General features: G+C 36.6%; 2 protein-coding genes across 4 annotated transcripts in view; both read left to right on the top strand.

Annotated features, from left to right (window-relative positions):
* elp4 (elongator acetyltransferase complex subunit 4) overlaps positions 1 to 627 on the top strand; it is a 135,704-nt gene extending 135,077 nt beyond the window's left edge. The window contains exon 11 of one of the 2 annotated variants that reach the window (XR_015928140.1): positions 491 to 627. The gene's annotated coding sequence lies outside the window, so the exon portion shown is untranslated. The remainder of the gene's footprint in view (positions 1 to 490) is intronic. The other variant, XR_015928141.1, reaches the window with a different exon arrangement.
* rcn1 (reticulocalbin 1, EF-hand calcium binding domain) lies at positions 405 to 27,936 on the top strand. Of its 2 annotated transcripts, XM_088611434.1 has the most exons (7): positions 405 to 642; positions 17,118 to 17,295; positions 19,235 to 19,428; positions 20,073 to 20,251; positions 24,010 to 24,070; positions 25,769 to 25,968; positions 26,371 to 27,936. In XM_088611434.1, the coding sequence occupies exons 1-7, from the start codon at positions 420 to 422 to the stop codon at positions 26,476 to 26,478; spliced, it is 1,143 nt and encodes a 380-aa protein (XP_088467560.1). In that variant the 5' UTR covers positions 405 to 419; the 3' UTR covers positions 26,479 to 27,936. The 2 variants fall into 2 exon arrangements, with proteins under 2 accessions (XP_088467560.1, XP_088467559.1); XM_088611433.1 differs by lacking the exon at positions 405 to 642 and having other exon boundaries at positions 15,966 to 17,295.

The raw sequence follows: 27,936 nt of genomic DNA, 5'->3' as shown, positions 1-27,936 counted from the left end.
AGTGATACACAGTATTCAAACTAAAATGAAGATTGCCACCAATTGTATATTAATACAAGTATCCCCCCTGTCCTGGTAAGCTGTGTCTGTAAAGCTACATGTGCCATCCTGTCAAAATCTTTGCACTCTTCAGGGCTGTATGTGTGGCAGACTGCTGATACAGTAGGTGGGCAGGGCAGAGAGTGCTTAAAATATAGCACTCCACAGCTGTACCTGTTCCAATCACAGTGCCAGGCGGGTCTGTGCCAGTCTGTTCTGTCCTCTCTCCCCGACGTTGCCCATCTGTTTACGATATGTCAACACCACACAAACACACCCATCCACAAAAAAAAAACACATCATAACCCTCTCAACTTATTGTGAGCAAACATACTTTAATTAAAGTCTGGCTTCGAAGTAGCGTATGAGGTGGGAACGGAATGTTAGTCTACAATCCAAATCCATCACGAAAAAAAGGAGGGCTTCTTTTTTTCCCCCTTGTGTTTGAAAGTGGGCATACAGAAGCTACTGTATGTGGAGCATCTGTCCCTGATATTTCCAGCTGTACCAAAAAGAAACAACCCACTAACCCCTGGGAGGAGACTAGAACCAACAGCCAAGTGCAGGGGACAAGCAGAGGAAGAAGAGATGAGAAAGATGCAAGTAAGTGAACGCTGGTATAATTTTGTCCTTGTATTGCCAAATGGTGCGTAGGATTTTCAACAGAGATTTACAGTATACAGTCATAAATGATGTACATCCTAAGAATGTTACATGCAGTATCCTCTATGGAAATTACGTTAACATTAATAATTTGATCTCTTTAGGCATTTTGGAAATAAAATCAGTTATCACTACAAAAAGGAAGACCACACTCTGTAGTGTAGTCAGGTGAACTCAAAAGCAGTGATGTCCCTCAATTAAAAAGAAGAAAAAAGACAAGACACTGTGTGGACATCCATCTGAAGAATCACCAAGAAACTAACAAAACTAGTGTAACTGATGAGGGACTGATAATCCAGTCAAGTACCATTGTCAGGGAGCACATCAAACAGTAGACCAATGTGTACCATTGCTGCAGGTCTGTTTTTCAGACTCGTTATTAATCATAATTCCATGGAGTGGAAAAATTAACCCACTCCTCTCTACCGAACTGTAAAAACATTCATAATATATCACTCCATAAATTTGAATTCAGTATTCCTATTACTATATTCTACTTTAAAAGTTATTAAATTACCATAATGTTTTATGGCTAGCATTATTGTCTTGATTTTTCGGTTTACAGTTTAAAGTATTTACCACACACTTAATCACAAATCATTGTGCCTCTGGTAGTTTTACATCCAGAGTACAAACACTGGAGACGTTGTAAACAGTATGTGAAGACATAGGACAATAAATTTACATTTACATTTAAAAAATCACTGAAAAAAGAAAACATCTAATATGTAATGTTATGAGTATTTCAATGCACATAGTACAGGTTTTGGTATACTGAGGCATTAAAAATGAAACAAATGCTATTTGTCCCATTAATCATTTGTTCTGTTTTTAATTGCCTCACAAGAAGGATAGGTGGAATGAATTTATAAAAATATTCAGACCCATTTGATAATATTCTATATTCACTTCTGAAATCAACATTTTTTCTGAATCACTTTAACAGCAATGAACACCAAACCATTGTTTTCATGCAAATATACTTATTTTTGTAAATGTATCATAAAACAGTAAAACAAATGATTACATTTAAAATTTCTTGTTGGGTTTCACTTCTTCTCTCGGTTGATGAACAGTTATGGCTTTTTGAAAATAGGCCAAGTTAGTGACAGTTGGTACACAATGAATTACAATAAAGGTGTGCTTGTTTTGGCCTGTCCACTTTTATGTGATTTATCAATGCATGCACAAATAGATGCTCTTCACTTTCAGTGTGCTTCAATCTCTTTCATTAGAGTATTTACAGAGGAAGCAATATCTCAAGTACTGTGAACGATTGCAGTTCACACAATTTCCATATCATGTGTGACCTTTGAAGTAAAAGAAGCAGAGGCTGCAGACAAGTTAATTAATAATGGTCATTTTGCAATTAGTCTTTCTAGATTTCTTGACATTCTGGTCACAAAACAGTTTTAATTATGTGATTTCTTGCTGAAAGATGAAAATTAGCTCATTTCCTGCTCAGACCCTTCATGCCCTGACATTATCAATCAGAAGAATCTTGACCTCATTAGTGAAAGCCATTTATTTCATCTCATCTTTTCTATGCTGTTTTCTAATCTGTCTAGACTTTTCAAGCCATTTAAGAACATTTAATACAGACCCAAAGTAATACATAGAATTAATATTGCTATCTTACCATCCCCCCATTTGAAAACATAATTACAAGCCGTCTAAAAATAAAACAAATAAGCACAATAAAATGAGCAATTAAAAAAAACAGAACAGTATGAATATTTCTGTTTTGTAACAGTCCTGAGCTAATTCCATTTAAAATAGTGTTATAGTGCGCTTTGCATGCAAACATGTTTTTCAATGCGTACTTTTTGAACAATAAACAAATTTTGATTTACAGTGTAATACTAATGTGAGATGAACAGTGATTGTAAAGAACAAAAGACCTTGCAGAATTGTTTATGGTGCAACCATGCTTAAAAGACTGAGGCAGTTAATGCCCTTCTGGTGTGTGCTGTTACTGTGCTAGTCAGCATATGGGGCTTCTGATACTATCATTCATGTTTACCTAAAATACCAACAGCACATCTGCTACCGCCTTATTGGATTGGAATGTTTTAGCTGAGCATTCCAAACCCAGATGTGCTTGTATGACATGCACTCTGTGAAATAATAACCTTTAGTGAGTGTGTGCACTCACACATGCACATACATAACAGCACAAAACAGTAGGCTGGAGGCAAATAGCAACGTTTCACAAAACCTGAACGTTTTCTCAATTACATTTTAAATATGTTAAGACAGTAATACATTTGGCGGATATGTCCATATGTATGTATGCATTAAATGATGTATTCTGGGCTGTTCTGGTAATTTTGTGGTTAAAGGGTTACTGAGTGTGGTCAAGCATGGGTTACTGGTTCCATGCTCATGATGACTGCAGAGGGCTCATGGGTAAAACAGAATTCCCCTTTGTGTCTAATAGACTGGTAGGGAAGTTTGTTTTATCAGGTTCTAGTCACTTGTCTTTCTAGGGTCAAGGAGAGACTGGCACAAAGTTGGAGAATGCTTGCTTTCTTGTTTGTTTTGTGAAAAGATGTGCTTGGGTCTGATACTTAGCAGGAAATTTAATTTATCCCAGTATTATAGCATATTGACAGAAGACTGATAACATGCCTCACATATTGCAGCTCTGTGACTTAAGCCATGGGAAACTTTCATTTACTCCACACTTTCAAAAAAAGTTTAGAACAGTCTTGCACTCTGAAGCCAGCTTTGAGGCTAGCACCTCATTATTGGTTATCATTGCTGTGGAGTGTTTGAAGACAAATATGATGAGCTTGGGACTGCACATATGGTGCCTTCACAGAAAGTGCCAGCTGCATCTCTTTCTCACCGCATGGATGGATCAATTTACAGGTTTTTGTGTCAGGTTTCGAATGCCAGGAAGTTGGTATGAGAACTTTTTTTTAATTTGTGGATATGGATTGACTTCATCTCCTCATCTGCCTGTTTCTGCTTCTTTTTACTATCTTTTTTATAGTTAAAACAACAACTAATGACTGTTCATTTATAAATGTGAAAGCAGGGAATCTTTGTGATGTATTTTCCCTCAAGACTAGTTACTGTGTGTAAATAATAGTGCATCATTATTATTTTTGTATGTGTTAACTCATGGGGATTATTATCTTATTTTATATGTTAGCTTTAGCTACAGTATTTGTTCAAAAATGATTTTTTTTCTAGATTTATATATGGGATACTGGAAAATATATTTTCAGTGTAGACAAGATGCAACTAATTATTAAACACAACATTCTTTAAATTAAGCTTAAGCAGGCAATAATCAAGGTCTATCCAGGAAGAAGGTATACAGTTAAATATGTCATCTCATCACCTTGAATGGAGGAAACTATCTGGACAGTTGCATTTAATGTAGCAGGAAGGTAATGAACAAAATGCAGTATAGTTGTATAACATTTATGTAGTGCTCTTCATCCCAAAGTTTTGGAAAGCTCTTCACAACTAGGAAATTACCCACTTCATCCACCACTGTGGATGGCATCCATAATGCACCAGCAGCCTCACTAAAGTGCAGAACAGGTGGGGATGTGAGAAACAACTTCACTAATAGTATTAAGAGGAAAATGTAGGGAAGCCAGGACACTAACATAACACAATTAGCAGTTAGGATATATCACTGAGAATCAGTCCTATTTCATGAGTATTGAAGAGTTTGGTTCTGCACATTTAGAGTTATTTTTTTTCAAAAGCATTAAAAAGGTAATGTTAAAAACCCCATGATCTTATGCTACAGAGTACTAAGTACCTTTTAAGTATTGGGATTAAACTTATTTACACATTACACTCAAGTAAATTGTATTTGTGATCATGAAATAAATAATAATAAATAATAAATGAAAGATGAGTACAAAATATACTTTATTGTTGGATAAGTTTATGCATAAATTTAATCTTATTAGAACAAAATAATACTTTTGTTTTTTAATCCAGCAATTTCCAGATTTCAAAAGGATAAAAGTATTGAGTTGCTTTGTTAATTTTTCTATCATCAGCTGCAGTCAAACTGCTGACAAAGATTATTATTGGCCAGAATGGTCTTTTCTGATTTGTATGTTCCAAGTTGTTGATTTTATTATAACCAATATTGTGCTGTGGTTCTGATTCAACTTTTCTTTTAGCTTCAAGATTGTCTGCTTTTTCCTGAAAAGAATATTCTTTGAATTTAACTTGCACTTCACACACTAGTTTCGAGACACGAGATGTGTTTATAGGATGTTCACAGCTCCTTTATGAGCACTTAATTACCAAAGCACAAGATACCTGTCAGAAAAGTGCCCAAATAACTTTATAAACTATATTGCCACAATAAGTTTCATCCTTCAAAATAAAGAGGTTCTTCAGTATGTTTAATTATAAAGGAACAAGTAATAGGTTTATTCCATGCTGACAAAAGAAGAAAGAAAACACAACGTTTCGGCTGTGGAGCCTTCTTCAGGTGTGAGGAACCTCACACCCGAAGAAGGCTCCACGGCCGAAACGTTGTGTTTTCTTTCTTCTTTTTTTCAGCATGGAATAAACCTATTACTTGTTCCTTTGCAGCCTACACATGCTGACGCAGCTACCCACCTGAACTACATGTTTAATTATATATAACTAACTTGACTTATTTTGACTGAGGGCACTGTAATTGCTTTTGTTTCTTTTTATGCAATAAAATTAACATTTTGGATGTAACATTTTAAATATATATATATAGATATTTGAATGCTACTGTATATAGCATCTTGTAATTAATTTCATAGGGCTTTCATAAAAATGATCTGATCTGCTCTTTCAAACCTCTCCCAACAGAAATGAAGAATGTTGATATCACTGCCTTGAGTCTTATCTACACTGACTGTACCCAATTGTCCATACACCTAACAGGAACTCTGACAAGTGTCATGCATGTAAATAAGCACCGAGCTATCTTTTAATTAATAGAAAATATGGGTGTGTGCTACTTGAGATTTCAGTCTATGTCTGACATGATGCAGTGGAGACCAGCTTCTCAAGCTGATCACAGTACATTAGGGTAAAACAAAACTGATTTTGTTGAAGTTTAAAGGTTTTTTGTTCTACAAAATATGCATCTTCCTTCTAATATGCTCACATCTCCCTATATAACACTGTATTTTCATATTTCTTTAAGCATTTCTCTATCACAGACCAAATGTGCATTATATAGTCTTTGTTTTGTTAGAATCACACAGTTTGGCAGTGATTATGCATGGCAAAGGCCCAGTTTACTTACCATGCATGATTAGGTTTATAATTTTAAATCCAGTTCACCTAGCTTTACAGTGTGTCAGCCAGGCAGTACAGAGCAGTTTTCAAACATGGTTGGCATTTCAGTCCTTCCTACCAGAGTTTACACACAAATAGCAGCAGTAATTGCACTGTGAAAAATGCCTCAGTTGCCAAAATATTTAACATTCTATATAACCTAATTGATTTTGTCTTTGTTTTGATATTTTAAATGAAAAACTGCCTATAAGACAACTTGATACTTAAGATACTCTTTCTTTTAACATTTAGATGACATTACGTTCAATTTGCAGTTCAACTTAATCATATTAAAATACTTTGACAGTATGTTAAACACAACACAATATTTCTTGTATTTAAACATATATATATATAAAATTAAATTATTAAATTATAGCATTTAAGAATTATATCAAAACATTCCAAAAACAAATACTGTTATCTTAGCTAAATGTTGAAGACATCTGTGTATTTTATTTTAGGGGAATGCTTCATTGTAACAGGTGTTTACCAACTCTGAAGTGTTTTCCCATAACTTAAAGTGAGTAAATCAAGTTGAACTAAGTCTTAAAAGTCTTTTGGAAATTTTTTTGATCGCATTTTTGTTTTGGTTTAAAAGGGCATTGAAAATCTGATGATAAATTCTGAGCTTGTGATGATGGCTAGCTGTTGGAAAAGAAAACATTAAGGAAAGGATATTGTAAGATGTTTAAGTTCTCCTTCCCATACAAGTCCAAAGAAATAGCAGAAATATTGATAAGGTTGAGATTTACTACCTGTTTCAATTCCTCCTGAATTCTGTAGGTTTAATTCTGCATGATGTGTTTCTCATGTTCGGGGGAAGTCATTTCAAGTTGAATTACATTGCCTACAACTGACATGCTGAAGTTTAACTTAGGAGGAATAGCTCTGGGTTAGTGATATTGTGATGTGTACTGTGGATCCTCAACTGAACTCATGTTTGCATTGAAGCTGCTAAATCTTTAAAAAGCATAACTCTGTTGTACTTCTTTTGAGTTGTCTTGGGCTACACTTTTCTAGCCTGCAATTAAACACTGTACTTGGGGATGTCTCACTCCTCCAAAGGAATCAAGCTCTAGAAAGGAAGGCGGAACTTCTCCCTGGAGAGAATCAGAGCCATCTGCCAAGACAGAAATAAGAAGTTCGCCATTTTCCAGAATTAGCCCCCAGTGCTGTTGCCCTGACTGGGTCAGCGTTACCCAAGAGACACCAAGTGGGGCAACTGCCATAGCCCCATCTGCTGGGGAATAGAAGCACTGCAGCCAGAGGCTGGACGGCTTCCTAATCAGCTGGACATGTCTTTTAATTGTGTTCGCGGGGATGATTGACTCAGTGAAGTGTGAACCACAGTGTCGTTTTGGGTGTAACCCGTATTTAAATAACTTAATGATTTTTATTGAGCACTCAGCTCCGATCTTAATTAAAATGCATGTGCTTTTAACTCCTGCTTTGGCTTTGTTGCACTTGTTCCCCGTGGATTTACACATTGTAGAAAATACTATTCTAAAAACTGCTGTCCAGTTGAAATCAAAGGTCCAAGGCTGTGGAGAGATCTCTCAACCTGTCTGATAACTGATATGAGCTCAGCAGTGAAATCCAAGCCCATGATGGCAAATGTCCAAGAGGAAACATGTAAAAACAGTGGGAATACCGCAAGAAAATGGAACAATGTCAAATTGAAAACAGCCAAGATTTGCCGAGATTTGCAAATTAGCTCCTGGCAGTCACATAGCAGCTAAAGCAACTAAGGAAGTCCCAAAGATCCCGTGATAATTTTCCATGTGATCTGAAAGAATGTTGTGATTGAGATCTAAAGCCTCAGTCAGACTTCGTCAGCAAATCACTATCAGCTGTAACAAGGGCTTTTTCTGTGCGTTTGAACACTTGAAGAGCTCATTAGATGCCATATAAGGTTGCAATCGAGCTGCCAACACCCATTGCAGAATATCAGAGAAAAGGTAAATTGGCAACAGGTAACAGTACTTGTTTGCTTGAAGGTTCTGACCGGGATTTGTTACTATTTGTGTGTTAGCAGCAGACTTCAAGCCTACAGGTGCAAGATCAGATGACCAGTTTTCAGGTTCTCACTTATGAGGAAAGTGGGTTTTGAGACAGGGATAGACAAACATACTTCAGGTATAAAGTATGGGTAGTAGGTTCCATTTTATCTACCAAAATGAGAGAAACACTATCCAAAACAAGAGCTAGCATAGCGGTCATAACTGCAGCAGGTGAGATCTTGCCTATTAAAATAATATTTTGCTTTACACAAATGGATGATTTAGATTTTGTTTAGTATAAGGAGGAATTTAGATCTATTCACTGGTTTGAGCATTTTAGTGATGGTGGAGATGAGGATTGTAGGACTACTAAAACCACTCTCAACAACGGTAGAAAATAAGGAGAAAATGGTCACTGGTCATCCTCTAAGCCTCTAGATTAACTGTCAGACTCATCTTCCTCCTCAAATGCTCATAGAGTACATCAAAATGGCAGGAAAATGGCAAGTCTTGGATGAGTCAGACTATTGATAACATGTACAGTATTAGAGTGTTGTTATACAGAGTATCAGAATGCTTAAACAAAACAGGCCAAACTGCATCAAATGGTGCTGTTCTGATCTTCACTAACCTAATTCCTCTATTCCGCTTCTGATAAAGATCAATTACAATAAGCATTCAAATCTGACATTTACTAACTTTTTTCAGCTACAATATCAACAATAATGCTGAAAACTATGAGCACCTATAATATACTAAACTTAAATTAAATACTATATCACACTACAGCCTTTGCAAAATTCAGCTCTGCAATTAGTACCACACATCACAAATCCTATTATAATTCTTCTAATGAAGTGTCTTAAAAATGCCACATTTTATTACACAAATTTCCACTGGAAACATATTTATATAGTCTAATGAATGTCACATTCCCACAGGCCACCAAAATGTAGAATTAACACTGTTCGAACTAGACAATTATGCAGCTTTTAGATTACACTACTTGCAGCGAAAACGTGCCTCAGGAACACTTTAAAAATAATACTTTTCAAAGTAACCTCACAATCCAATAATCAATGTTGAACAACGTGTTATATAGATCTCAGAGGTTAGTTAAATAAAATGTGAATGCTATATTAATGAACCCCCTCTGCTGTCCAAAACTGCATTTAATTTCCTTTTCATGGGCTACATAATTCAGCGCCTGGGAATAAATTATAGATGAAACACCATCATATGTTTATAAATACACTAACATTAGCATTTTACTTCCTCATAAATCAGCACTCAACAACAGTTAAGTGCAAGAAATAAATCTCCCGGAGAACAATGATATATTCTCTTCTCGCCAGCCATGACTAGCGGCCCATTCATTTTCCAGCGCAGTTCTTCAAACATTATTTCCTCCGTTGATGCCCCTCATTTAAAATCCATTTTAATTTAAAGATGCTTGACGCAGACCCAGTGGTACATTTACTTATCCTGGTTATACATCACGGAGCAAGGAAAGGAAAATTGTTTAATCTAGAGATACGGTTCAGCGTGGTCACTGCTGAACACTGGAGTAATTACCAGATCAGCTCTACTAAAAATGCACTCAGGGTGTTCTGTGACCTATCATCTCCTAATCTGCATAGTGAAGTATGGCTTCATAACTATAAATTGCTGACTTAATTAAAACCAGGACCTTTCTGTCATTTAATTACAGGGAGAAAGGTTATTGCTTAAATGCAATTTTCCAAATGTGATTTCTTAACAGTTATTAACTGCTTCGCCATCATTTATTGTTTCAGATTTTTCAATTTGGAAATGGTCCCAGTGACAGAAGTAATGACTTTATGAAAAACTCAATCTCGACTGAGCCGAGTGCAGCCATTTGTTTCTCACAAGTGGAGCAGACAGAAACTTGAAAATGTCACAGGGAGAATCCTGTGATTGCTTCTATTTTACAGTAGTAATTAAAAAAACTGTTTTTTTTCCCTCTCTAGAGGTGATGAGAAGTTTATTAAAATCTCTCCTATTTGCCTGCTGAAGAGTTATACGTTCATTAAGAGCAGTGTGTAAGAGAGTGCCTGGATAAGGAGGAGGATAGGGTGGTTGAAGCTATCAGTGGTATACTGTGCAAGTCCTTCCAAGGGTTATCTGTTAAAGGTTTACCTTTAGAGTCTTAATTGTGTGCCAGACATACATCTGCTGGTGCAGGATGAAACGTTCTTTTTGACGATTCCTTCAATACATACTTGTCTAATAATACTAACACTTATATAGCGCTTTTCTGGACACTCCACTCAAAGTGCTTTACAGGTAATGGGGATCACCTCCACCACCACCAGTGTGTAGCCCCACCTGGATGATGATGCGACAGCAAACATAGTGCACCAGAAGGCTCACCAGACATCAGCTATCAGTGGGGAGGAGAACAGTAATGAAGCCGGTTCATAGAAGGGGATTATTAGGAGGACATGATTGGTAAAAGCTAGGGGGGAGATTTGGCTAGGACACATAGTTAACACCCCTTATGTTTTTCAAGAAACGTCCTGGAATTTTTAATGACAACAGAGAGTCAGGACCTTGGTTTTACGTCTCATCAGAAGGACAGCGTCTTTTTTGCAGTACAGTGTCCCCATCACTATACTAGGGCATTAGAACCCACACAGACTGCAGGGTGAGCCAGCAGCAACCTTTGCTTTATCAGGAGGTCTCCCATACAGGTACTGACCAGGATCACACCTACATCAGTGGGTTGGCAGTGGTGAGCTGCAGGGAGATAAATCTGTACAGTTATTGGCAAGTTATTGACATCTGTCTGAGGTATGTATTGCAGGGTTGTTTGACTAGAGGCTTGGCCTCTTAGATCTCCAGATCAGAGAAGAAAATGGTCTTCACTGAATTCATGAAGCAGGTGGGTGCTGTAAATCACAACTTGTTTCTAAAGTTTGTCAAACTAAAGTAAAGGGCTGAAACACTTTGTTGTGCATTTATGTTAATGAATAAATGCATGTCTCTTCATCTTCAATTTCTGCTTCTGTGGCATGCCTTAGAAGATGCTTAGGAATCCATTCTTGTTTTTCTGTTGGTCGTTTTCTAAAACTAATCTGGTACTGTTTGTACATGGCCAAACTATTTTTACAAATGTCTCTGAACTGGGGGAATACAAGCTCTCATCACGTGTTATTAAGGAAAGGGATATTGTAATAGATAATAAAACCACTAAAATCTGCCAGCCTGTCACCTGTTGCGTTTGCAATAAATGTTTAGCACTAACTGGTGTACTATATCATATTGTAGAAGAATTTATATATATATATCTGCTACATCTGGTGTATGTTTAATTTAAATAGCGTGTGCAGGATTTGTTTCTTCATATAAAAGGGAAATTATGGTAAATACACTTATATTATATTATATGTAACACGTGTTAATGAACAACATTTTCTCTGTTCTGTAATACAGCAACCTTTGTTTCAGCTTTGCTAAAATATTGCAAAAGCCTTTTTGTAGATTATTAATGAGGTCAGAGTTTTATGTTTAAGAAAGCATGAAACCATAGAGAATACAATTTCCCATTTAATGTAACAGTAATTTATTATTAAATTAATGAAGGATTCTACAAATTTCATACCTTATTTCTTGGGAGCTTATTGCACAATGAATTGCATGTAATGTAATTAGTAATTTACCAATGTGTGGCTTGGATTTCTACTGTTTTAAAGGTACCACTGTAGATACATGATTTGCAGCTGTCAAATTCACTGAAAATGAAAAACATATCACCAGGACTGGGACGAAGAACATACTTCACAGTTCTTTTTTGTTCTTCTTTGAAAAAGTGGCTGTAAACCTCTATGATAAGAAGGTTTACGATGGCCAATGATGAGCAGTTTGTCACAGTAGCCAAAAGAAGGAAGACAGACAGAAGCCCTTTCAGCTGAATGATAAGGGTCTTCTTCGCTAAATGCTGATTTTACTTTCTAGGAATCGCACCATCTGTTGTCATCACAAGCAAAAAAAATCTCAGTCAGGAAGTCTCTTAGCCACAGCAGAGCCACACAGCAAAAAAAATTCAATGTGCAACTTCCAGACTGGTATTTATACACATTTGTGCTTTATTTGTGATCTTGGACAGGTTTCTTAAAATCTGCTGTTTCTTTATTTCTGTATGCAGGTCTCATCATTTACAAAACAGAGGCCCAATCGCTGTGTGACTCTTGTATGTTATATTCATCCATCAATTAATGTTAACTCATCTTGGAAAAACTAAAAGTGATTACAGAGCATTAGATAATTTACTTCTAATATAGAGAATCCACCATCAGCAAAGTCGGCCTTTACTATAGTCATTCTGATTTTGTCATTTTACCTCAACAAAGTGTGAATCTTAAATAATAAATACTGTATATGTGATTAACATTTGAGGGATGAAATGGATTGACATTTCTGGAGTTAATTAATTTAAATTTAATTAATGCTTTATTTATAGTTAATATTGATAAGGGGTTTTGCGTTCTTTACCGACACCTCGCGGAGTTTCTTGACAGAAATAACTGACATGATTTCTAGTTATTGTATAGACTTTTCTTTGAAGGAAAATCAAAACATCCAAATAATTTTGATTCATCTTTAGAAAATGATCAAAACTCATAAGCAATCTCATTCAATAGTCTGAGGATGATTTGACCTCATTAATATGCCTTAGGTAAAACCAAAATCTGTGTTATAATTTGCCACATGGAACTGCACTGTTCATTTAAATTGGTTAGAGGTTCCTCAAAATTGCCAGGCAGAAATACTGTTCTGGACAAAGAATAAAATCATATTCTACCATATCCATAGCAGCACCTATGTGGCTTCTAGTAAATTAATCACTATCCCATATGACCAGAATCTTATTATTTATTAATGTTGTGTGTTGTAAGAATACATACTAAGTTATACTGTATGGTGTCCAAACACAAATCCTAACAGATAGACGCTTAGGGACGAACTGCAGAGAAGGGAAATCCAGCTTTAAATATTAATGATTAATGATTCATGGCCTTCAGCTTAAGGTTTTTTTTTCATCAAATTAACCAAATTTCCTTTCTGCTGTATGTAGCTACAGTCAACACCCCCACACACAGCACATCTCCTCAAATATTCATGTTGAAAAACACAAATTTATCTACCATGTGAACATAATGTCACTGCTGCTATTGTCTCTTGTCAAACTCTTAATTATATGTTCTGATAGTAATATTTCATTCATCTCTACACATTGCTCAATCAATTCCTGAAGCACTGTCCTCTGCTAAAATGATTAGCGGCATTTTATGTCATATCATTTGTCTGTTTGACAGAAAAGTGTGAGTGAGCTAAATTAGAATTTAAAAAATGAAATAGATTTGAATAAAATTAAAATAAGTTAGAATATACGGGGTTTTAATTAGTTGAGGTTGTACATAAAGAAGTGATATATAAGATAGAAAATGACTTTATTTTCTTTAAAAGTCTTGAGCAGCCTAATTTAAATTGACCATCAAAACCTTATTTAAATACATTAACAATTCATTTATAAAATAAAAGGCCAATAGCTGCAGGCTCCTTCTATAACCAGAAATGTAGTCTACGGTATATGCAAAAATGTAATTTGGTGGTGAATTATGTTAACAGTATATGACAAAAACATGTTTTACTGCATATAAAGGAGAATGCAATATGGCATCTCAGCAAGTTATATCTGGTTTTACAGTTATCTCTTGAATATTACAAAGTGCAATAATTATGCTATATTTAAAATGGAGCTAATCAATTTCTATTTTTCTCAAAAAGAAGTTTGAATAGTATTCCTGAAAGAAAGCTGGGATAAAGGAATACTAATATTTCTTTTTTTGCTTTATGTGCAGACTTTACTGAAATCACAAAATACATTTCTCTAGCATTTAGTAAAAGCTAAAACATCCGTTTTTTATGCTTCAGTCCCGGTCTATGCAAACTGAACTAAAGGCACCTGTGTTAGTTAAGCAAGGTAATCACTCAGATAGTGATTTTACTTACTACAGTGGATATAAAAAATATTCACCCCCTTTGGAGTTTTTCACATTTTATTGTGTTACATCATAATGCATTTGATTGGGGTTTTTTTGTCATTGATTGACACATAACACTCAAAGTTAGCTAACAAATAATGTTAAAGTGCAAACAAAATTCTACAGATTTTCCTAAATTAATTACAAATACAAATAGAAAAAAATTGATTGCATACTGTATGTATTCAACCCGATAATTGGTACCGGCACCTCTTGCAGAAATGACACTTACAGTGCCTTTGGGAGGTCTGACAGTTCCCAACAAACATTACATCATGAACACAAAGGAACATTCAAAGAAAATCCAGGACAGAGTTTTCTGGGTTATTGAAAAGCATCAATCAGGGAAAGGGTATAAGCACATTTCCAAGGCATTTAATTTCCCCCGAAGCACAGTAAAGTCCATTAGAATGAAATGGAGAAAATATGGCAAAACTGTGAATCTGTGCAGAACAGAACATCCTCAAAATCTGTGTATCTGCATGAGAAGAGCATTTGTCAGGTAGGCCAACAAAGACAAATGGCAGCTCAAAAGGAATTACAGTCTTCCATGACTGAGATGGGAGAACCTGCATATACTGTACCTGTACCAGTTTGCCCAGGTGCTTCACAAATCTGGAATTCATGGGAGAGGGGCAAAATAAAGCCATTGTTGAAAAATTAATCTTGACTACAGTTTGCCAGAAGGCAGGTCTGAGGCTCTGAAACCAAGCGGAAGAAGATACTACAGTCTGATGAAACCAAAATTGATCTTTTTGGCCTCAAGGATAACACTGTACATCATCTTGAGAACACCATCCCTACTGTGAAGCATGGTGATGGCAGAACCATATTATGGGAATGCTGTGCTGTCTCAGGGCCTGGAAGACTTGTGGAGATAGAAAGCAAAATAGATGCAGTAAAGAATAGAGAAATCCTGGAAGAAAACCTGCTGCAGTCTACAAGAGACCTGGGAGAAGATTCATCTTCCAGCAAGGCGATGATCCAAAACATACCGTACAGCCACTGGAGCGTCTTAAAAACAAAAAAAGTAAATGTTCTGGAGTGGTCCAGACAAACCTTAGTCCAATCAAGAACCTGTGGCAAAAGTTGAAAATTGCTGTTCACCACATTGCCCATCCAACTAAAGGGGGGGGGGGGGGGGGGGGGGTGAATACATATGGAATTAGTTGTTTTCTGTTTTATTTTTAGAATTAATTTAGGAGGATCTGTACAATTTTGTTTTCACTTTGACATTATAAAATATTTTGTGTTGATCAGTGGCAAAAATTCCAATTGAATGTCTTGTAATTCAATATTGTAACATAATGGTAAAAATTATGTTACAAAAAAAAAAAAGTCCAAGGGTGGTGAATACTTATGGTAGCCACTGTACTCTGTCCTTTTGTAACTGTATTCTGAAACATTCTTAATCAATTAATTAATTTTGATGCTGATATGCAAATCATCATGCATTTAGTATATGCATTTAATCAGATACTGTATATATCTAGAGTCCTAAATACTACTCTAATCTGCAGTTTATACTATAACACAGATATGGATATACTATAGGATTCAGCACAATAGGATACTACTCTATTCTATAATATACAGAACATAGCTCTAGTAGTATGGTATAGTTTAAATTCCATGTTCTAATCTTGCAAAAACACTGTGGTATGCTATTGGTAAATAGTGATTACTCTAAAATGCTGCAGAACGTGTTCCTGTGATCTAGTTATATTCTGCCAAAAATATAATGGACATATGCAAACAGATCATAGTGCACATTCAATAGCCAAAGAAATACTACACACTGAGGTGGTACACAGAGCGCAGGTGGTATGTGGTCCTTACAGCACTGCAAAACTGTCACATAACTGTGCAGGTGCTGTGTTATGTACTCATAAGAGTATCAGAGGAGAATACTATCTCACATAACCTGGTCTTTGTGTCCAATTACAGTCATACCACCAGAAACATTGCTGAGACTTATCTGCCACCTGGACAACATGGAAGTGGGACATTCTTATCCTCAGATTTCAAGCTCTGGTCTCTAATTGAGTTATTCTGGGTTTTGGGGTGCAATGGCGTGGACTCATTGGAGATTGCCACTTATTCTCAGGCAGTTTTTGGAAGACATAACGGATACCAGCAACAGCTTTGTGGAGTGTTTTTATATCTGGTTACTGTCCCCTTTAAGGAAGGTGAATGAGAACATGCAGTACATTTGCAGATTAGAATGAACACACACGATACTGGGGAGAGTTCCCATAGTGATGGTGGACTGCAACGTGTTAGTGCCCTTGGTTCTCTTTTGTCTGTTGTGGGCTTGGGGGGAGGGAGTCTTTATTTTAGAAACAGTTTAAACAGCATAGCATCACAGAGTGCTGCGGGCACAGATCTATTCTCGCACCTACTCCTACGTTATTTTCGCGGTGCTTAAAGAGTGCAGGGTGATTTAATTTAAAAAAAATATTATACACGCGTGTAAATATATATAAAAAAACATTTAGAGTTTGTTTTATCAAAGCTAAAACAATACTTCCAGAGCAACAGGACAAATCCCAGACCAAACTCGCACAATTGAGCAACAGAGCCACTTGCGTGTCATCTTGCAACGTGGCGCTTCCGCCTCTCGGATTACAGACAGTTTGATGACCAATAGAAACCAGGGTTACATCGAAAAAGGGGAAATGAGACATGTTATCTGTGAATTAAGTGGCTGTGTATGAATTTGCAAATAATCTGGATTTGGTTGTACTCTGGTAATTGAGTAGTAGTCAACCGGCTACATTTGAAACGTAAAAACAGGTGATAAACGGTGCAGTATAGTAAATCCATGAATTGAAACATTAGCTATAAATTGAGGACGTCTTAGAGACAGGTTTTTTTTTTACGACGTAGCTCATATTTGAATTGCAGTGTTGAAGCATTGCTGTGTCGTGCTGTTTTGGGTCTTTACCTAACTAACTTCTGTAACTATTTTGCACGATTGGGTGCGGGTAAGTAGCAAAGGCAATGGACGGGTTAATGTGCTTGGTGCTGCTGTGTGCAGGGACCGTGTTCAGCAAACCCACGTTTAAGAAAGAACGAGTTCACCCCGACCCCGAACTGAGTAAGGAACCCCATGAAGACAACCAGAGCTACCAGTATGATCATGAGGCCTTTTTAGGAAAAGAAGAGGCCACGACGTTTGACCAGCTAACTCCAGAAGAGAGCAAGGAAAGGCTTGGGTAAGACAACTTTAAAAAGAGGTTCTGTTATCTGCCTGGCTGACGTACTGTACAAGAGGTACAGTACAAGAGGGGAAAAATGAAGAGTAAATAATTTGGATCAAGAATGGGCACAGCAATTTCAGAGCACCCACTCTCATTTTGACCTAAAATAAAATATTCAGCGATTTCCTGCCCTAGGCATGATTACAAGGAACGTTATTTATGGGCTGGGTGCTTAGTTTCAGAAGCTGTCGGGCTTGTGATAATGTTAATGCTTTTTAGGACGGAGTTACTCTCGATTTGGGGTCTTGCGAGTTCTCCAGTTAATCCCTGGGGGATATGCCACGATGTTGTGCTTGATCTATTTGCATAATTAAAGCCTTAAATTATTCGGATGTTCCTGTGGTAAATGAGCCATGCATAGCTTCATACTGTAAATATAGAGTGGTACTCTCTGGAATCCACCTAAGACTAATCATCTAAATAAAAAAAAAAGTTTTAAACAACTGTCTATTTTTTTAATGAAGAAAAGAAAACAACAAATCCAGCCCCACTTTGATACATTCTGTTCAGTGGCATTCCTTTTTAACTAAAAAATCAATTTTCATATAGGCATATTGTTTACCCGTGTAGACAATTCAATTCCACACACAGTGCGGTTCTAATGTGTGCCTGTTTTCCCCCCTGTAATTTGTATTTTTACTTTTCCTACTGTATTTGAATGACATGCACATTTTGGTTATGTATTTACTCTATGTACTGTCCATTTTTTGTAAACCTCCCTGAAGAAGGCCGTCTGCTAAGCAAGCAATTAATAAAATAACAATCCCCAATATGTATTCCAAAATATATATCAATTACTCAATTAAAGATGCAACGGGATATGTACAAGGACCCTAACAGAAGTGACTTATACAGTACATGGTATCTGACCAAGAATCTATTTTAGTGCCAAGTAATGCTGCCACGAAACTCTTCACGTGAGAGCAAGTGGTTGTATAATTGTGTTACCCACGTTGGCTGTGATGGGCGTAGGCAGCACATCTAGCGGTGTTTAGTTTCCTTACTGTGGGGCTCAGACTGGGCGGGCCCTAATAAACATAACAACGTGGCATTAGAAAGTATAGTATAGCCTAAGTAATGTCAAGTTTTGTGGATAGGAGAGGTTCTGAGAAGTTAACTTGCGTTTTACCTACGAGAGTCCTCTTTTAAGATATTTACAATAGATAGGCTCTCACCTCCATTTTTTTTGTCATCGTGTGTCATGAGAGTAGAGCTTCCGACACATTCCTTACATCTATTATAAAATCACTTTGGACAAAAGATTTAACGTGTGTTTCACCTCTTACATTTGCACCTCCTTAAACTTTGCTCATTGCATTTAACGTAGTTCACCGCATTCTGGCAAAAAAAAAAGCTTCGACTTTATGATTTGTCCAATTGAAAATGAGTAAACTTGTGATAGTTACAGTACAAGTTTGCAAAACGCGGAGTGGTGTTTTTGGGTCCAGGTAGGGATTTAAGTTTTTCAGGCAGTTTAAGTGGCCTTCTCTTATTGAAATGATAATACAGCTCTAAATTATTAAGAGTAGTTGGAGAGGTCATTTGCAATAGAGTAAAACGATTGAATTGCTAATATGACCAATCACCAACAAAACCTCAGGAATTAATTGTACTTCTTAGAATTACAGTATCTTTTTTTGACTGACAATTAGCTTTCAAACTTTTCACCATTTATTTTAAGGAAATGGAACAGTGATATATTTTAGAATTGTGGCAAAATAGCACTGCACAAATGATTTTAATACTTAGTCTGTGCTATAACTAATAGTAGCCATGATCATTACGGTTTGGAGTAGTTTTATATTTTAACATCACTATAACACATGGCACTTTTTACTCATATGCTTTGGTTATTTCTTGATTTTAACAGATATGGCTGCATGTTGTTTTTCAGGAAAATTGTAGACAGGATTGACAGTGATAAAGATGGTTATGTATCTACCGATGAGCTGAAGAGCTGGATCAAGAGAGTTCAGAAACGCTACATTTATGAAAACGTCGCAAAGGTTTGGTCAGACTATGATTTAAACAAGGACAACAAAATTTCATGGGATGAGTACAAGCAAGCTACCTATGGCTATTATCTGGGTAGGATATAAATTAATTGAATTATCTTGTTTTACATGGTGCAGTTGTTGTTTTTTTCCTGCTTAAGTCAAGACATTTTATTCTAATCAGATTTCAGTTTCTATTGCTTGCATCTGAGTATTTGTTTTTCTTGACAAATTTGCTTGTTATATAGAACATCACTGTATTAAGATTTAAATACTAAGATACTTATGCAAAGTGATTTGTTAACCAGGTTAACGAGTTCCAGTTTTCCTTTGGTTCAAATTATTCACTATTATCATATTTCCCATTGCAATCATGTGTAGTCTTTTTTTAAAAAAAACATAAGAGATCAAATTAATTTTCTATAATTAGCAGAAATCAAATATATATATATGTATTGTGGAGAACTCTAATCACAGTCCTACCTCATCTGATTATTTTGAGAATTTGAAAACTATGTAATTCATTTAACACCTGCTACACAGCAGTTAGTATTTTTCAAAAGCAAAATGCTTGTTAGCGATGGGCTGTGCAATACTGCAATACATTCGTTTGATTTTCACAACATTGCCAGAGGTTTTTGTGATATCCTTTAAAAAAGCTGACATAATCATATTTTGTGGATTTATCTGGCTGCGGTTCAGTATTAATCTTGTCTGGGCGGTTTCCACAACTTTCAGCCAATCCAGAAGAATTTGAAGATGCGAATGAGCAGTTCAGTTTCAAAAAGATGCTACCACGCGATGAGAGGAGATTCAAAGCCGCCGACCTTGATGGTGACCTGGACGCTAGTCGGGAGGAATTTACAGCTTTCCTTCACCCAGAGGAGTTTGAGCACATGAAGGATATTGTTGTCCTTGTAAGTTAAACCGTCTAAACTTTCTCAAGCATTGGATGTGTGGAAACAGTGACATTTTTCTAGGATATTCTTAGACTGCTGCAAAGATGGCATTGTTAATGTGAAAAAGTCACTGGAATGTGTTTTTGTGTTTAAGAAAGAATGTTCTGCTGGTGTGAAAATGAGATTTGGAGTTTTAACTTTTAAAAAGAGTGGCCAGAGAGATTAAAATCGCGAAGCCAATAACCCGCACATCACATGTTCAGAGCCTAGAACGTGTAGGTACCCCATGAGTCTCCTTGATTTCCTTAGATTATCCACCTACTGAAAGACCAGAAGGTTTGTTTTCATGTTTAGTTACAGTACTGAAAAAAAAAAGTGGGTGAACCCCCAGAATAATTATGGAAATTACAATTTATTATAATTTCTTTGTTTGAGTCTGCTATTCCCTCATAAATGTGGTGCTGTATCAGCAAATTCTGGAGGAGAATGTCAGGCCTTCCTTTTGCCAGCAGAAGCTGAGCTGAAAGTGGGTCATGCAGCGGAATTGTGATCCTAACATGTACATAGATTCGGCATAGTGTATCATAATCTAAATTTATAACAAAGTTTTTCTGGAGACTTAAAAATGTTGTTGATGGGAGGTAGCATTTTCATACATTAACATTATTGTTTTTATTTTTGATCTACACAAAGCCTGGATTAAAACAGCAAGCTGCTACACACTTCAGCTGTAGCAGCTCATTGATCTACGTGCAGAATTAGGTCAGGGTTTACCGTGTACACATGGCATCTTATTTGCTTATGAATGGGAAATGTTTTTCCTGGCTTTAGATCAGTTTTCACAATCTACTTTGTAACATTTCTTGGCGTAAGCAAGGTTTCTGAAATTTATGATGAAGATGATTAGGCCAATAGAAAAGTATTTCCATTCCGCTGTGATAAATGAATCTCTATATACTAGCTTGCCACAGAGATGGTATTTATCTATACTTCTGAATAACAAGGCAGACGGTGCTCTTAAAACAGACTTTTAGAACGTCTTATGGGACAGGACTAACACTCTACTTACTTACTTGATTTTTAAATATAGATTTGACCACCGAGCACAAGGCAAACATGAGAACTAATGCATTAGGTTTCTAAATTCATGAAAGTTGTAGTACCCATTTTAGCATGTCAATTTTTTATGTTTCCGAAAATATGGTTCCGTTAAAACTTTGACAAAGTTGTCTTGTTTCAACCTTCTTATAATACTTTTATTGTATTAAATGGGAACTTGTCAGGAAAACAAGTCTCTGCTTCTGAACCAGAAACAACATCACAGTCTAATGTTTGGAATTTTTCTTATGCATCTACTGTATAAGCTCCATCCATCCTTAGCACAGCATTGAGAGCTGAGCCTGGATCTTTTAGAACTGTTCGGGCGTTTAATGTCTCACCCCTGCCATAAAAAAAGAAAATCATTGCCTCAGGTCAGTTTTAGGTTTTGCTTACATGTGTTCTACTGCTTAGGAAAATTCCCGTGTTCTCATGCATAATTTGAATTATTTTAAAATATTCAAATTCTCTGGCTTCAAAGTGGCTCAGCCTTTGGAAGCAAAGTGATTCTGGGTCCTGGCGCTAGCCAGTTGTGACTGGGGTTCCCCAGGGGGTGGCACACAGCGGGAACAATTGCTGCCGGTGCCAGAGCTTGAGATCAGTCAGACTTACACCAGGTTGAGGAGACTTCCTTAACCTCCCAGGTTGCTCCAAGCTTGATTCAGTGCTTGAATCCAACTTCATTGCTCTTAAGGGAATTTGTCTTGCGTGTCAAAAGCTTATAAACGTATAACATACACGACAATATTAAAACACAACAGCAGTACAATACCATAATACAAAACAAAATTCAACAATATGACTCAGTCAGAACTCTTCCAGTACCGTAAGATTAAAAAACAATTAGCTTGTAGAGAGTCTAAAATCCATAACAATAAGATTCCTACCTTTGTATAAAAAATAAACTTTTTTTATTGTTCAACAGTTGAATGCTTTTAGGCATAAAGATAGTAAATGCTTGCTTAGTCTTTATACAGGAGGTCTCATACCCCCTCCCAGAGAGTATACTAAAAAGAGTGAATGAGAGGGATCATCTAAGAGTTTATTATTAATATGTTTCTCATGTATTGAGTTCAGTGAATCACTGGTTATCTTTTATCCTGTCCTGATCACTTTTTTTCAGTCTATTAGAGATTTGCAAGGACAAGGCACCTCCCCAGCTCTGAATAGAAAAGGTTAGAATACTCTGAATAAAACTATTATAAAAAAAGCGTGCAGTGATGTCATTGAGAGACATGCATCTCTCCTACCAGGCAGTGTGGAGGCTGCAACATGCCCTACAGATGGGTGTGATAGAGGAGCAAGTTCACTCATGATGTATAAGCCAGCTTGCAGTATTTTAATTTGTTGCAAAAAATAAAAAGTGCACAATTACAATTATGACCATTTGTCATAATTTCTAATTTAGCATGATCTGTCCCCTTCTCTCTACAGAAGTTTAAGAGTTGTTTCTGGAATGCCAAATTGAATTTAAAAATTGGTCATTCCAATGTGTATATAACAATATATATATAGAAATATTTGTTACATAAAGAAATTTGAAACCAGCCTGGGGAGAAAAGATTAGTGCAATCCACAGAATTGACTGTTTTCATCTGAAAAAGAAATTTATCATATGAACGTGAAAGAAAAGCCTGTGTGCTAAACCTGATTTCTGATTCCATCTGCCCCATCTGGATGGGTAAAGATAACAAAACAACAGTGATCAAGGGTCTTGGTATGAGGTGGTCCACTGCTTTGGCCGAAGTTTAGCTACATTTCTGACTGAATCGTCTTCTGACTGAAGAAAACATCTGACTCTTGTTGAGGGAAAAATGCAATGCCTGATTTGGTGTCCTAATATAGAAGCTACACAACCAATTTACTGTCCGTGTACATCTGACATTTTTAGCAGTGCAATAGTATAAAATATTTAATTCCCTATCTGTTCGTTTAATACATTTAAGAAATTGTATTCCATAATGTCCCAGACAATGCTGAATGATATGGGAACTATAGTTATGCTAATTCATAATTCAGAATATCAAGTTATGCTTTTACTTTCTCTTTTCATCACTTCAATTAGGCACTTGGGTTAAGGACAGGAGTAGCAAGGACTCACCATTATGCAGATTTTGTGATGGTGCAATGCACAGTACGAGAGACGGCTCTCTGTGTTCACTCTGTTACACAGAATACAGCTTCTCTTGCAGTCTTATTCTCACTTCTGTATGGTGCGCACTCTAGCAGGAGATCGATTTTGTGCAACAAAAAGCACACTGCTGTCTTATCGCTGTGTAAATTGCAATTAAACTGCAGAAGAAAAAAATCATCACTGCGTGAAAAATAAGGCAGGCCTTACAAAGAAACAAGAAAAAAATAGTAGGTCTCAGCACAATATAGGAAATGCTGCTCAGAGTTGACATTATTAGGCCTTTACCTTCAAGGGGAAATTTATAGATATATCACATGTAGTATGTTCAACCGTGAAATGTTAACAAGATCATATCGCACTGCTAAAACATGCTTGCAGATTCTGTCAGTGGCGTAAGTGCGTAATTGCTCTGTTACAGGAGTAAAACCGATACAAGAGAAACCTTGGGGCTGTTTTCTTACACTGCACATAGTCGAAATAAGGCTCCTTTGGACCTTGCATTCCCTGTTTGAAATAGGCTCTTAACCAGTTTTGTTGTTTTCAGGAAACACTAGAAGACATAGATAAAAATGATGATGGCTTTGTCGATGAGGATGAGTATATTGGTAAGTTTTGCATGGTCTTTTAGGAATTTCTGCATATTTCATTAATTAGTAGCCGACGATTAAAAACCCAGACTAAAATCACCAAGTGACCCGGTCTTTTTAATAAACTAATGGGGCAGACTCATGAAATTTAGGCCATCTTGCAGTATTTTAATTGATTGTAAAAAAAATAAAATTATGAACATTTGTAGTATTTCTAATTCTGCATGATCAGGCAGAGATTGATTTCTGTGAGCAGCCATAGACAAGCTGCATGATTCGATTTGCAAAGGATGTTACAGTGTTCTTAATCCTTGCAAAATGCAAGAGTTATTTCATCACCAGAAGCTAATTAGAATTATCTTAATGCACAGGAATACAATTAATAGCTTACTGCAGGTCAGTGATTAAGAATTACCTGGTAATGACCCTTAGTAGCTAACTGCGGAAAGAGAAAAAATGATGACAGGTCTTCTCCCTTCATATGATTTCTATTTAGGACTCCCTATTTGAATGCACACCATGTACGGGTAATACAATAGAGAAGTACAATTTCCTCTGTAATTAAGGTCCATTCAGTGAAATTACCTTCATATAATTACTAGGTAGTTGTCAGCATTTGTTATAGCATGAACAAGTGTTGTCTCCTAGCTTGAAACGTGGACATGGTGGTTGTTCTGTTACTGCCGCCTGATGTTGACAGTTTTTATGAAATTAACCCTTGTGAGGTCAAGCCCCATTATTTTCTGTGGTACCTGACCTTCCTGAGGATAGGTTGACTGAACATGTCATCCCGCTAAAAAATAACACGGAGGAATGTTTGATTAAATTAAATTCGCTTGTAGAAAATGTGTATGCATTTTGAACTCGGACCTATGAGATGGTTAAAATCTCATGCAGTTTTTGACTAAACAGGATTGGGTTACTTGTGTGAATGAATGGTGGAGTTACAAAAACATTTTCTCTTGCTTTTCAGTGTTTTTAAAGCGCATTTGCCATAAACATGCCAAACCTGAATATATAATTTTATTTCTGACTCGTATGAAATAGCTGCTTAAAACCAAGCAGAGCTTTGTAGTACATTTCAGCATGTCTTTCATTTTACCAGTGTAGATGTTGTTCATTGTCTGCAAGTGGTGTGGATATATGGGCGTATGGATTAAACATTTGATTTCATTCTGGAAATCTTTTTAACATTATGGGGAAAAAATTATAGACTTTATAATTCTGTTGAGACATACATCTGGTTAGTCAGTTCTAAAAGTTTTTTTTTTAAAATCAGATTGCTGCCTCGCAGCACTGGGGTTCTGTATTCCATTCTGGATCTGGGGTGCTGTCTGCGTGGAGTTTGTATGTTCTCCTAGTGTTAACATAGGCTTCCTCTGGGTGCTCCGGTTTCCTCCCGCAGCCTAAAGACATAGTAGATGGTTAATTAGCTTCTGGGAAAATTGGCCCTGGTGTGAGAGTGTGCGTGTTTGTGTCTGTGTGCCCTGCGATGAACTGGCGTCCTGCCCGAGGTGTATCCTGCCTTGCGCCCATTGCTTGTCAGGATATGCTTTGGCTCCCCTACGGCAGGTAACAAATGGATGGAAGGAGGCATGTTTCAGCAGAACACTGTACTTGCAGAACCTCACGTTGTGCATTAACATTCACAGTATGCACACATAGTCTCAGCTGGGTTACATGGTTACATGGCAGCTGTACCATTCTCTATTCCAGCTGATATGTTTGCTCATGAAGAAGGTGGTCCTGAGCCCGACTGGGTGAAAACAGAACGAGAGCAGTTCTCAGACTTTCGGGACTTAAACAAAGATGGAAAGATGGATAAAGATGAAATTCGGCACTGGATTCTTCCTCAGGATTATGATCACGCCCAGGCTGAAGCTAGGCATCTGGTCTATGAGTCAGACAAAGATAAGGTACCCCATCAAGATCATTTTACTCCAAGCTGGCCAATCTGGAGCACTTTTCATAATTCCAGTAGAAACGATGCATGCATTGTAGAAGATATGTAAATCCTGCTGTTAAGCTTTAAAACTTGGAAACATCCTCTGTAAAAGGCCAAAAAGAAATATAATAGCAGTGAAAAGTATTTCTACCCTGTTGCCCAGCTTGAATGTTACCACCAGATTTAACATTTATGGATTTACAGAAAAAAACTAAAATTATACGCATATTATTTCCCTCGTGAAGTATAATGCAGTGTAATAATAACATTGCAGTGCAGTGTAATAATAATATAGTAGTGTATGGATATTTGTTGTTTATTAACCATTGATTCTTTGTTGTAAAACAAAGTGTTTCTCCTCTTTCAATTTCAGGATCAAATGTTAACCAAAGAAGAGATTCTAGAGAACTGGAACATGTTTGTTGGAAGCCAGGCCACAAATTATGGAGAGGATCTCACCAAAAACCACGACGAGTTGTGATCTCTGTAGCTGCCTAACCTGTAGTCGCTTCACTGCGACACCAGCTCCGCTGAACTAAAGATAGGAATGAAGCCACTGGTGCTGACGAACTGTTAATTTTGAAGAGCACAGTGCAGTGTATTACCTCATTTTCAGGGGAATGTCGGCCCTGCTGCCTGTTTGCACCAATAAGGTTATGCCTACCTTACAGAAATATGAATGAGTAGATTCGTCTATACGGCTAAGATGGAACTTTGCTGGTTTCCCCTACACAGGGTTGCTAGGAGCTGCCTCCTGTGCCTCGTTACAGCCATTGACAGCATGATGGTGCTTTTTAAAGCCAGATCTCTTTAGAATCTGAAACGTTTTGACAAAATCTTGACCGAATCTGGTTTTGTCTAAACGTCTTTTGCCATTTTTATTCTTGAAGACCATGATACAATCTGCTTCTGAAGGACTGTGCTTCACTTTCATTACTGGTGTCTTTTTTAGCTTTTTTTTGTGTAAACTAAATATGAACGTACAGCATTAGAAGCTATGTATTATGGTTTTAAATGTGATAAATATGCTTCCACTAAATCACAATTTACACTCCACTAATTGTTTTTATATAAAAAGTCCTGTATGAGTTTGGTGTTCCTCTAAATTGTGGAAATTTAATGACTTTTTGGAAAGTGATCAGATATGTTGGATAATGTTTATCAGCACCATATTATCATATCAACTATTGTAAAAGAGTTGTCTTGATGCATCAAATTCTTTGCTCAGTGGTGATCATGACTTTTGTGTTTTTCAGGAGTATTTCCAGCAATTGAGACAAGAGTACGCTGTAGTTATCAGAAAGAAGCTTTTGAAGCTTCGATGACAATGTTAAAACTGTATTGGACCATTGCTGACATCTATTTTAAACCTTTAAAGAAAAATTACCAACAACTGTGCATTTACAAAGTGCATTTGCATGTAGTTTTAGCCGATTAACTGTTTAGTTTTTTACACATTTCATGAATGTTTTTGGTTTGTAGAATAACATGGGGTTGCATGTGTAAAGTTTTAAATGTGTTTGGAGCTTCAGCCATTTGTTTTTCTCATTTTATGACTTGGTGAACTTTTAGCAGTTTTCAAGTAGTGCTATCAGGTAAGAGTGCTGTGTTCATCAGACTTGACAAAATGCATGAAGAGAGCTTGATTATCTGTGGGACTTTTCCATGTGTTTTGGCTTCCCTAAATATCATACCTGTTTTTGGAAAAGGTGATGGTGATTATAAGCCTACGTTTTCTGTAAAATATTATAGGTTCAAACAGTTGCTGTAACGCGTTTTACATTAGCAGTTTTGTGAAATGCTACTTTGCAATGTGCTAATTACCGGAAGCTGCACTTACCTTTTAGGACTATTTTATGTAATGCTTCATCACTACAAACCTCATTTTAAAAAATCAGGAACTGATTTTATTCATAATAAAACAACTTCTAAAAAGTCA

Source organism: Lepisosteus platostomus, chromosome 18 (assembly GCF_059453375.1).
Source record: "Lepisosteus platostomus isolate fLepPlt1 chromosome 18, fLepPlt1.hap1, whole genome shotgun sequence".
Classification (NCBI taxonomy): Eukaryota; Metazoa; Chordata; class Actinopteri; order Semionotiformes; family Lepisosteidae; genus Lepisosteus; species Lepisosteus platostomus.
Note: the sequence above shows the minus strand (reverse complement) of the source record. Positions and strands in the feature narration are given on the sequence as shown.

Bases quoted from the DNA above. Each gene is read 5' to 3' on its own strand.
- rcn1 (XM_088611434.1), top strand. From the start codon at position 420: ATGTTAGTCTACAATCCAAATCCATCACGAAAAAAAGGAGGGCTTCTT. The intron at 20,252-24,009 runs GTAAGTTAAACC...TGTTGTTTTCAG, and splicing joins TGAAGGATATTGTTGTCCTT to GAAACACTAGAAGACATAGA. The intron at 25,969-26,370 runs GTACCCCATCAA...TTTCAATTTCAG, and splicing joins ATGAGTCAGACAAAGATAAG to GATCAAATGTTAACCAAAGA.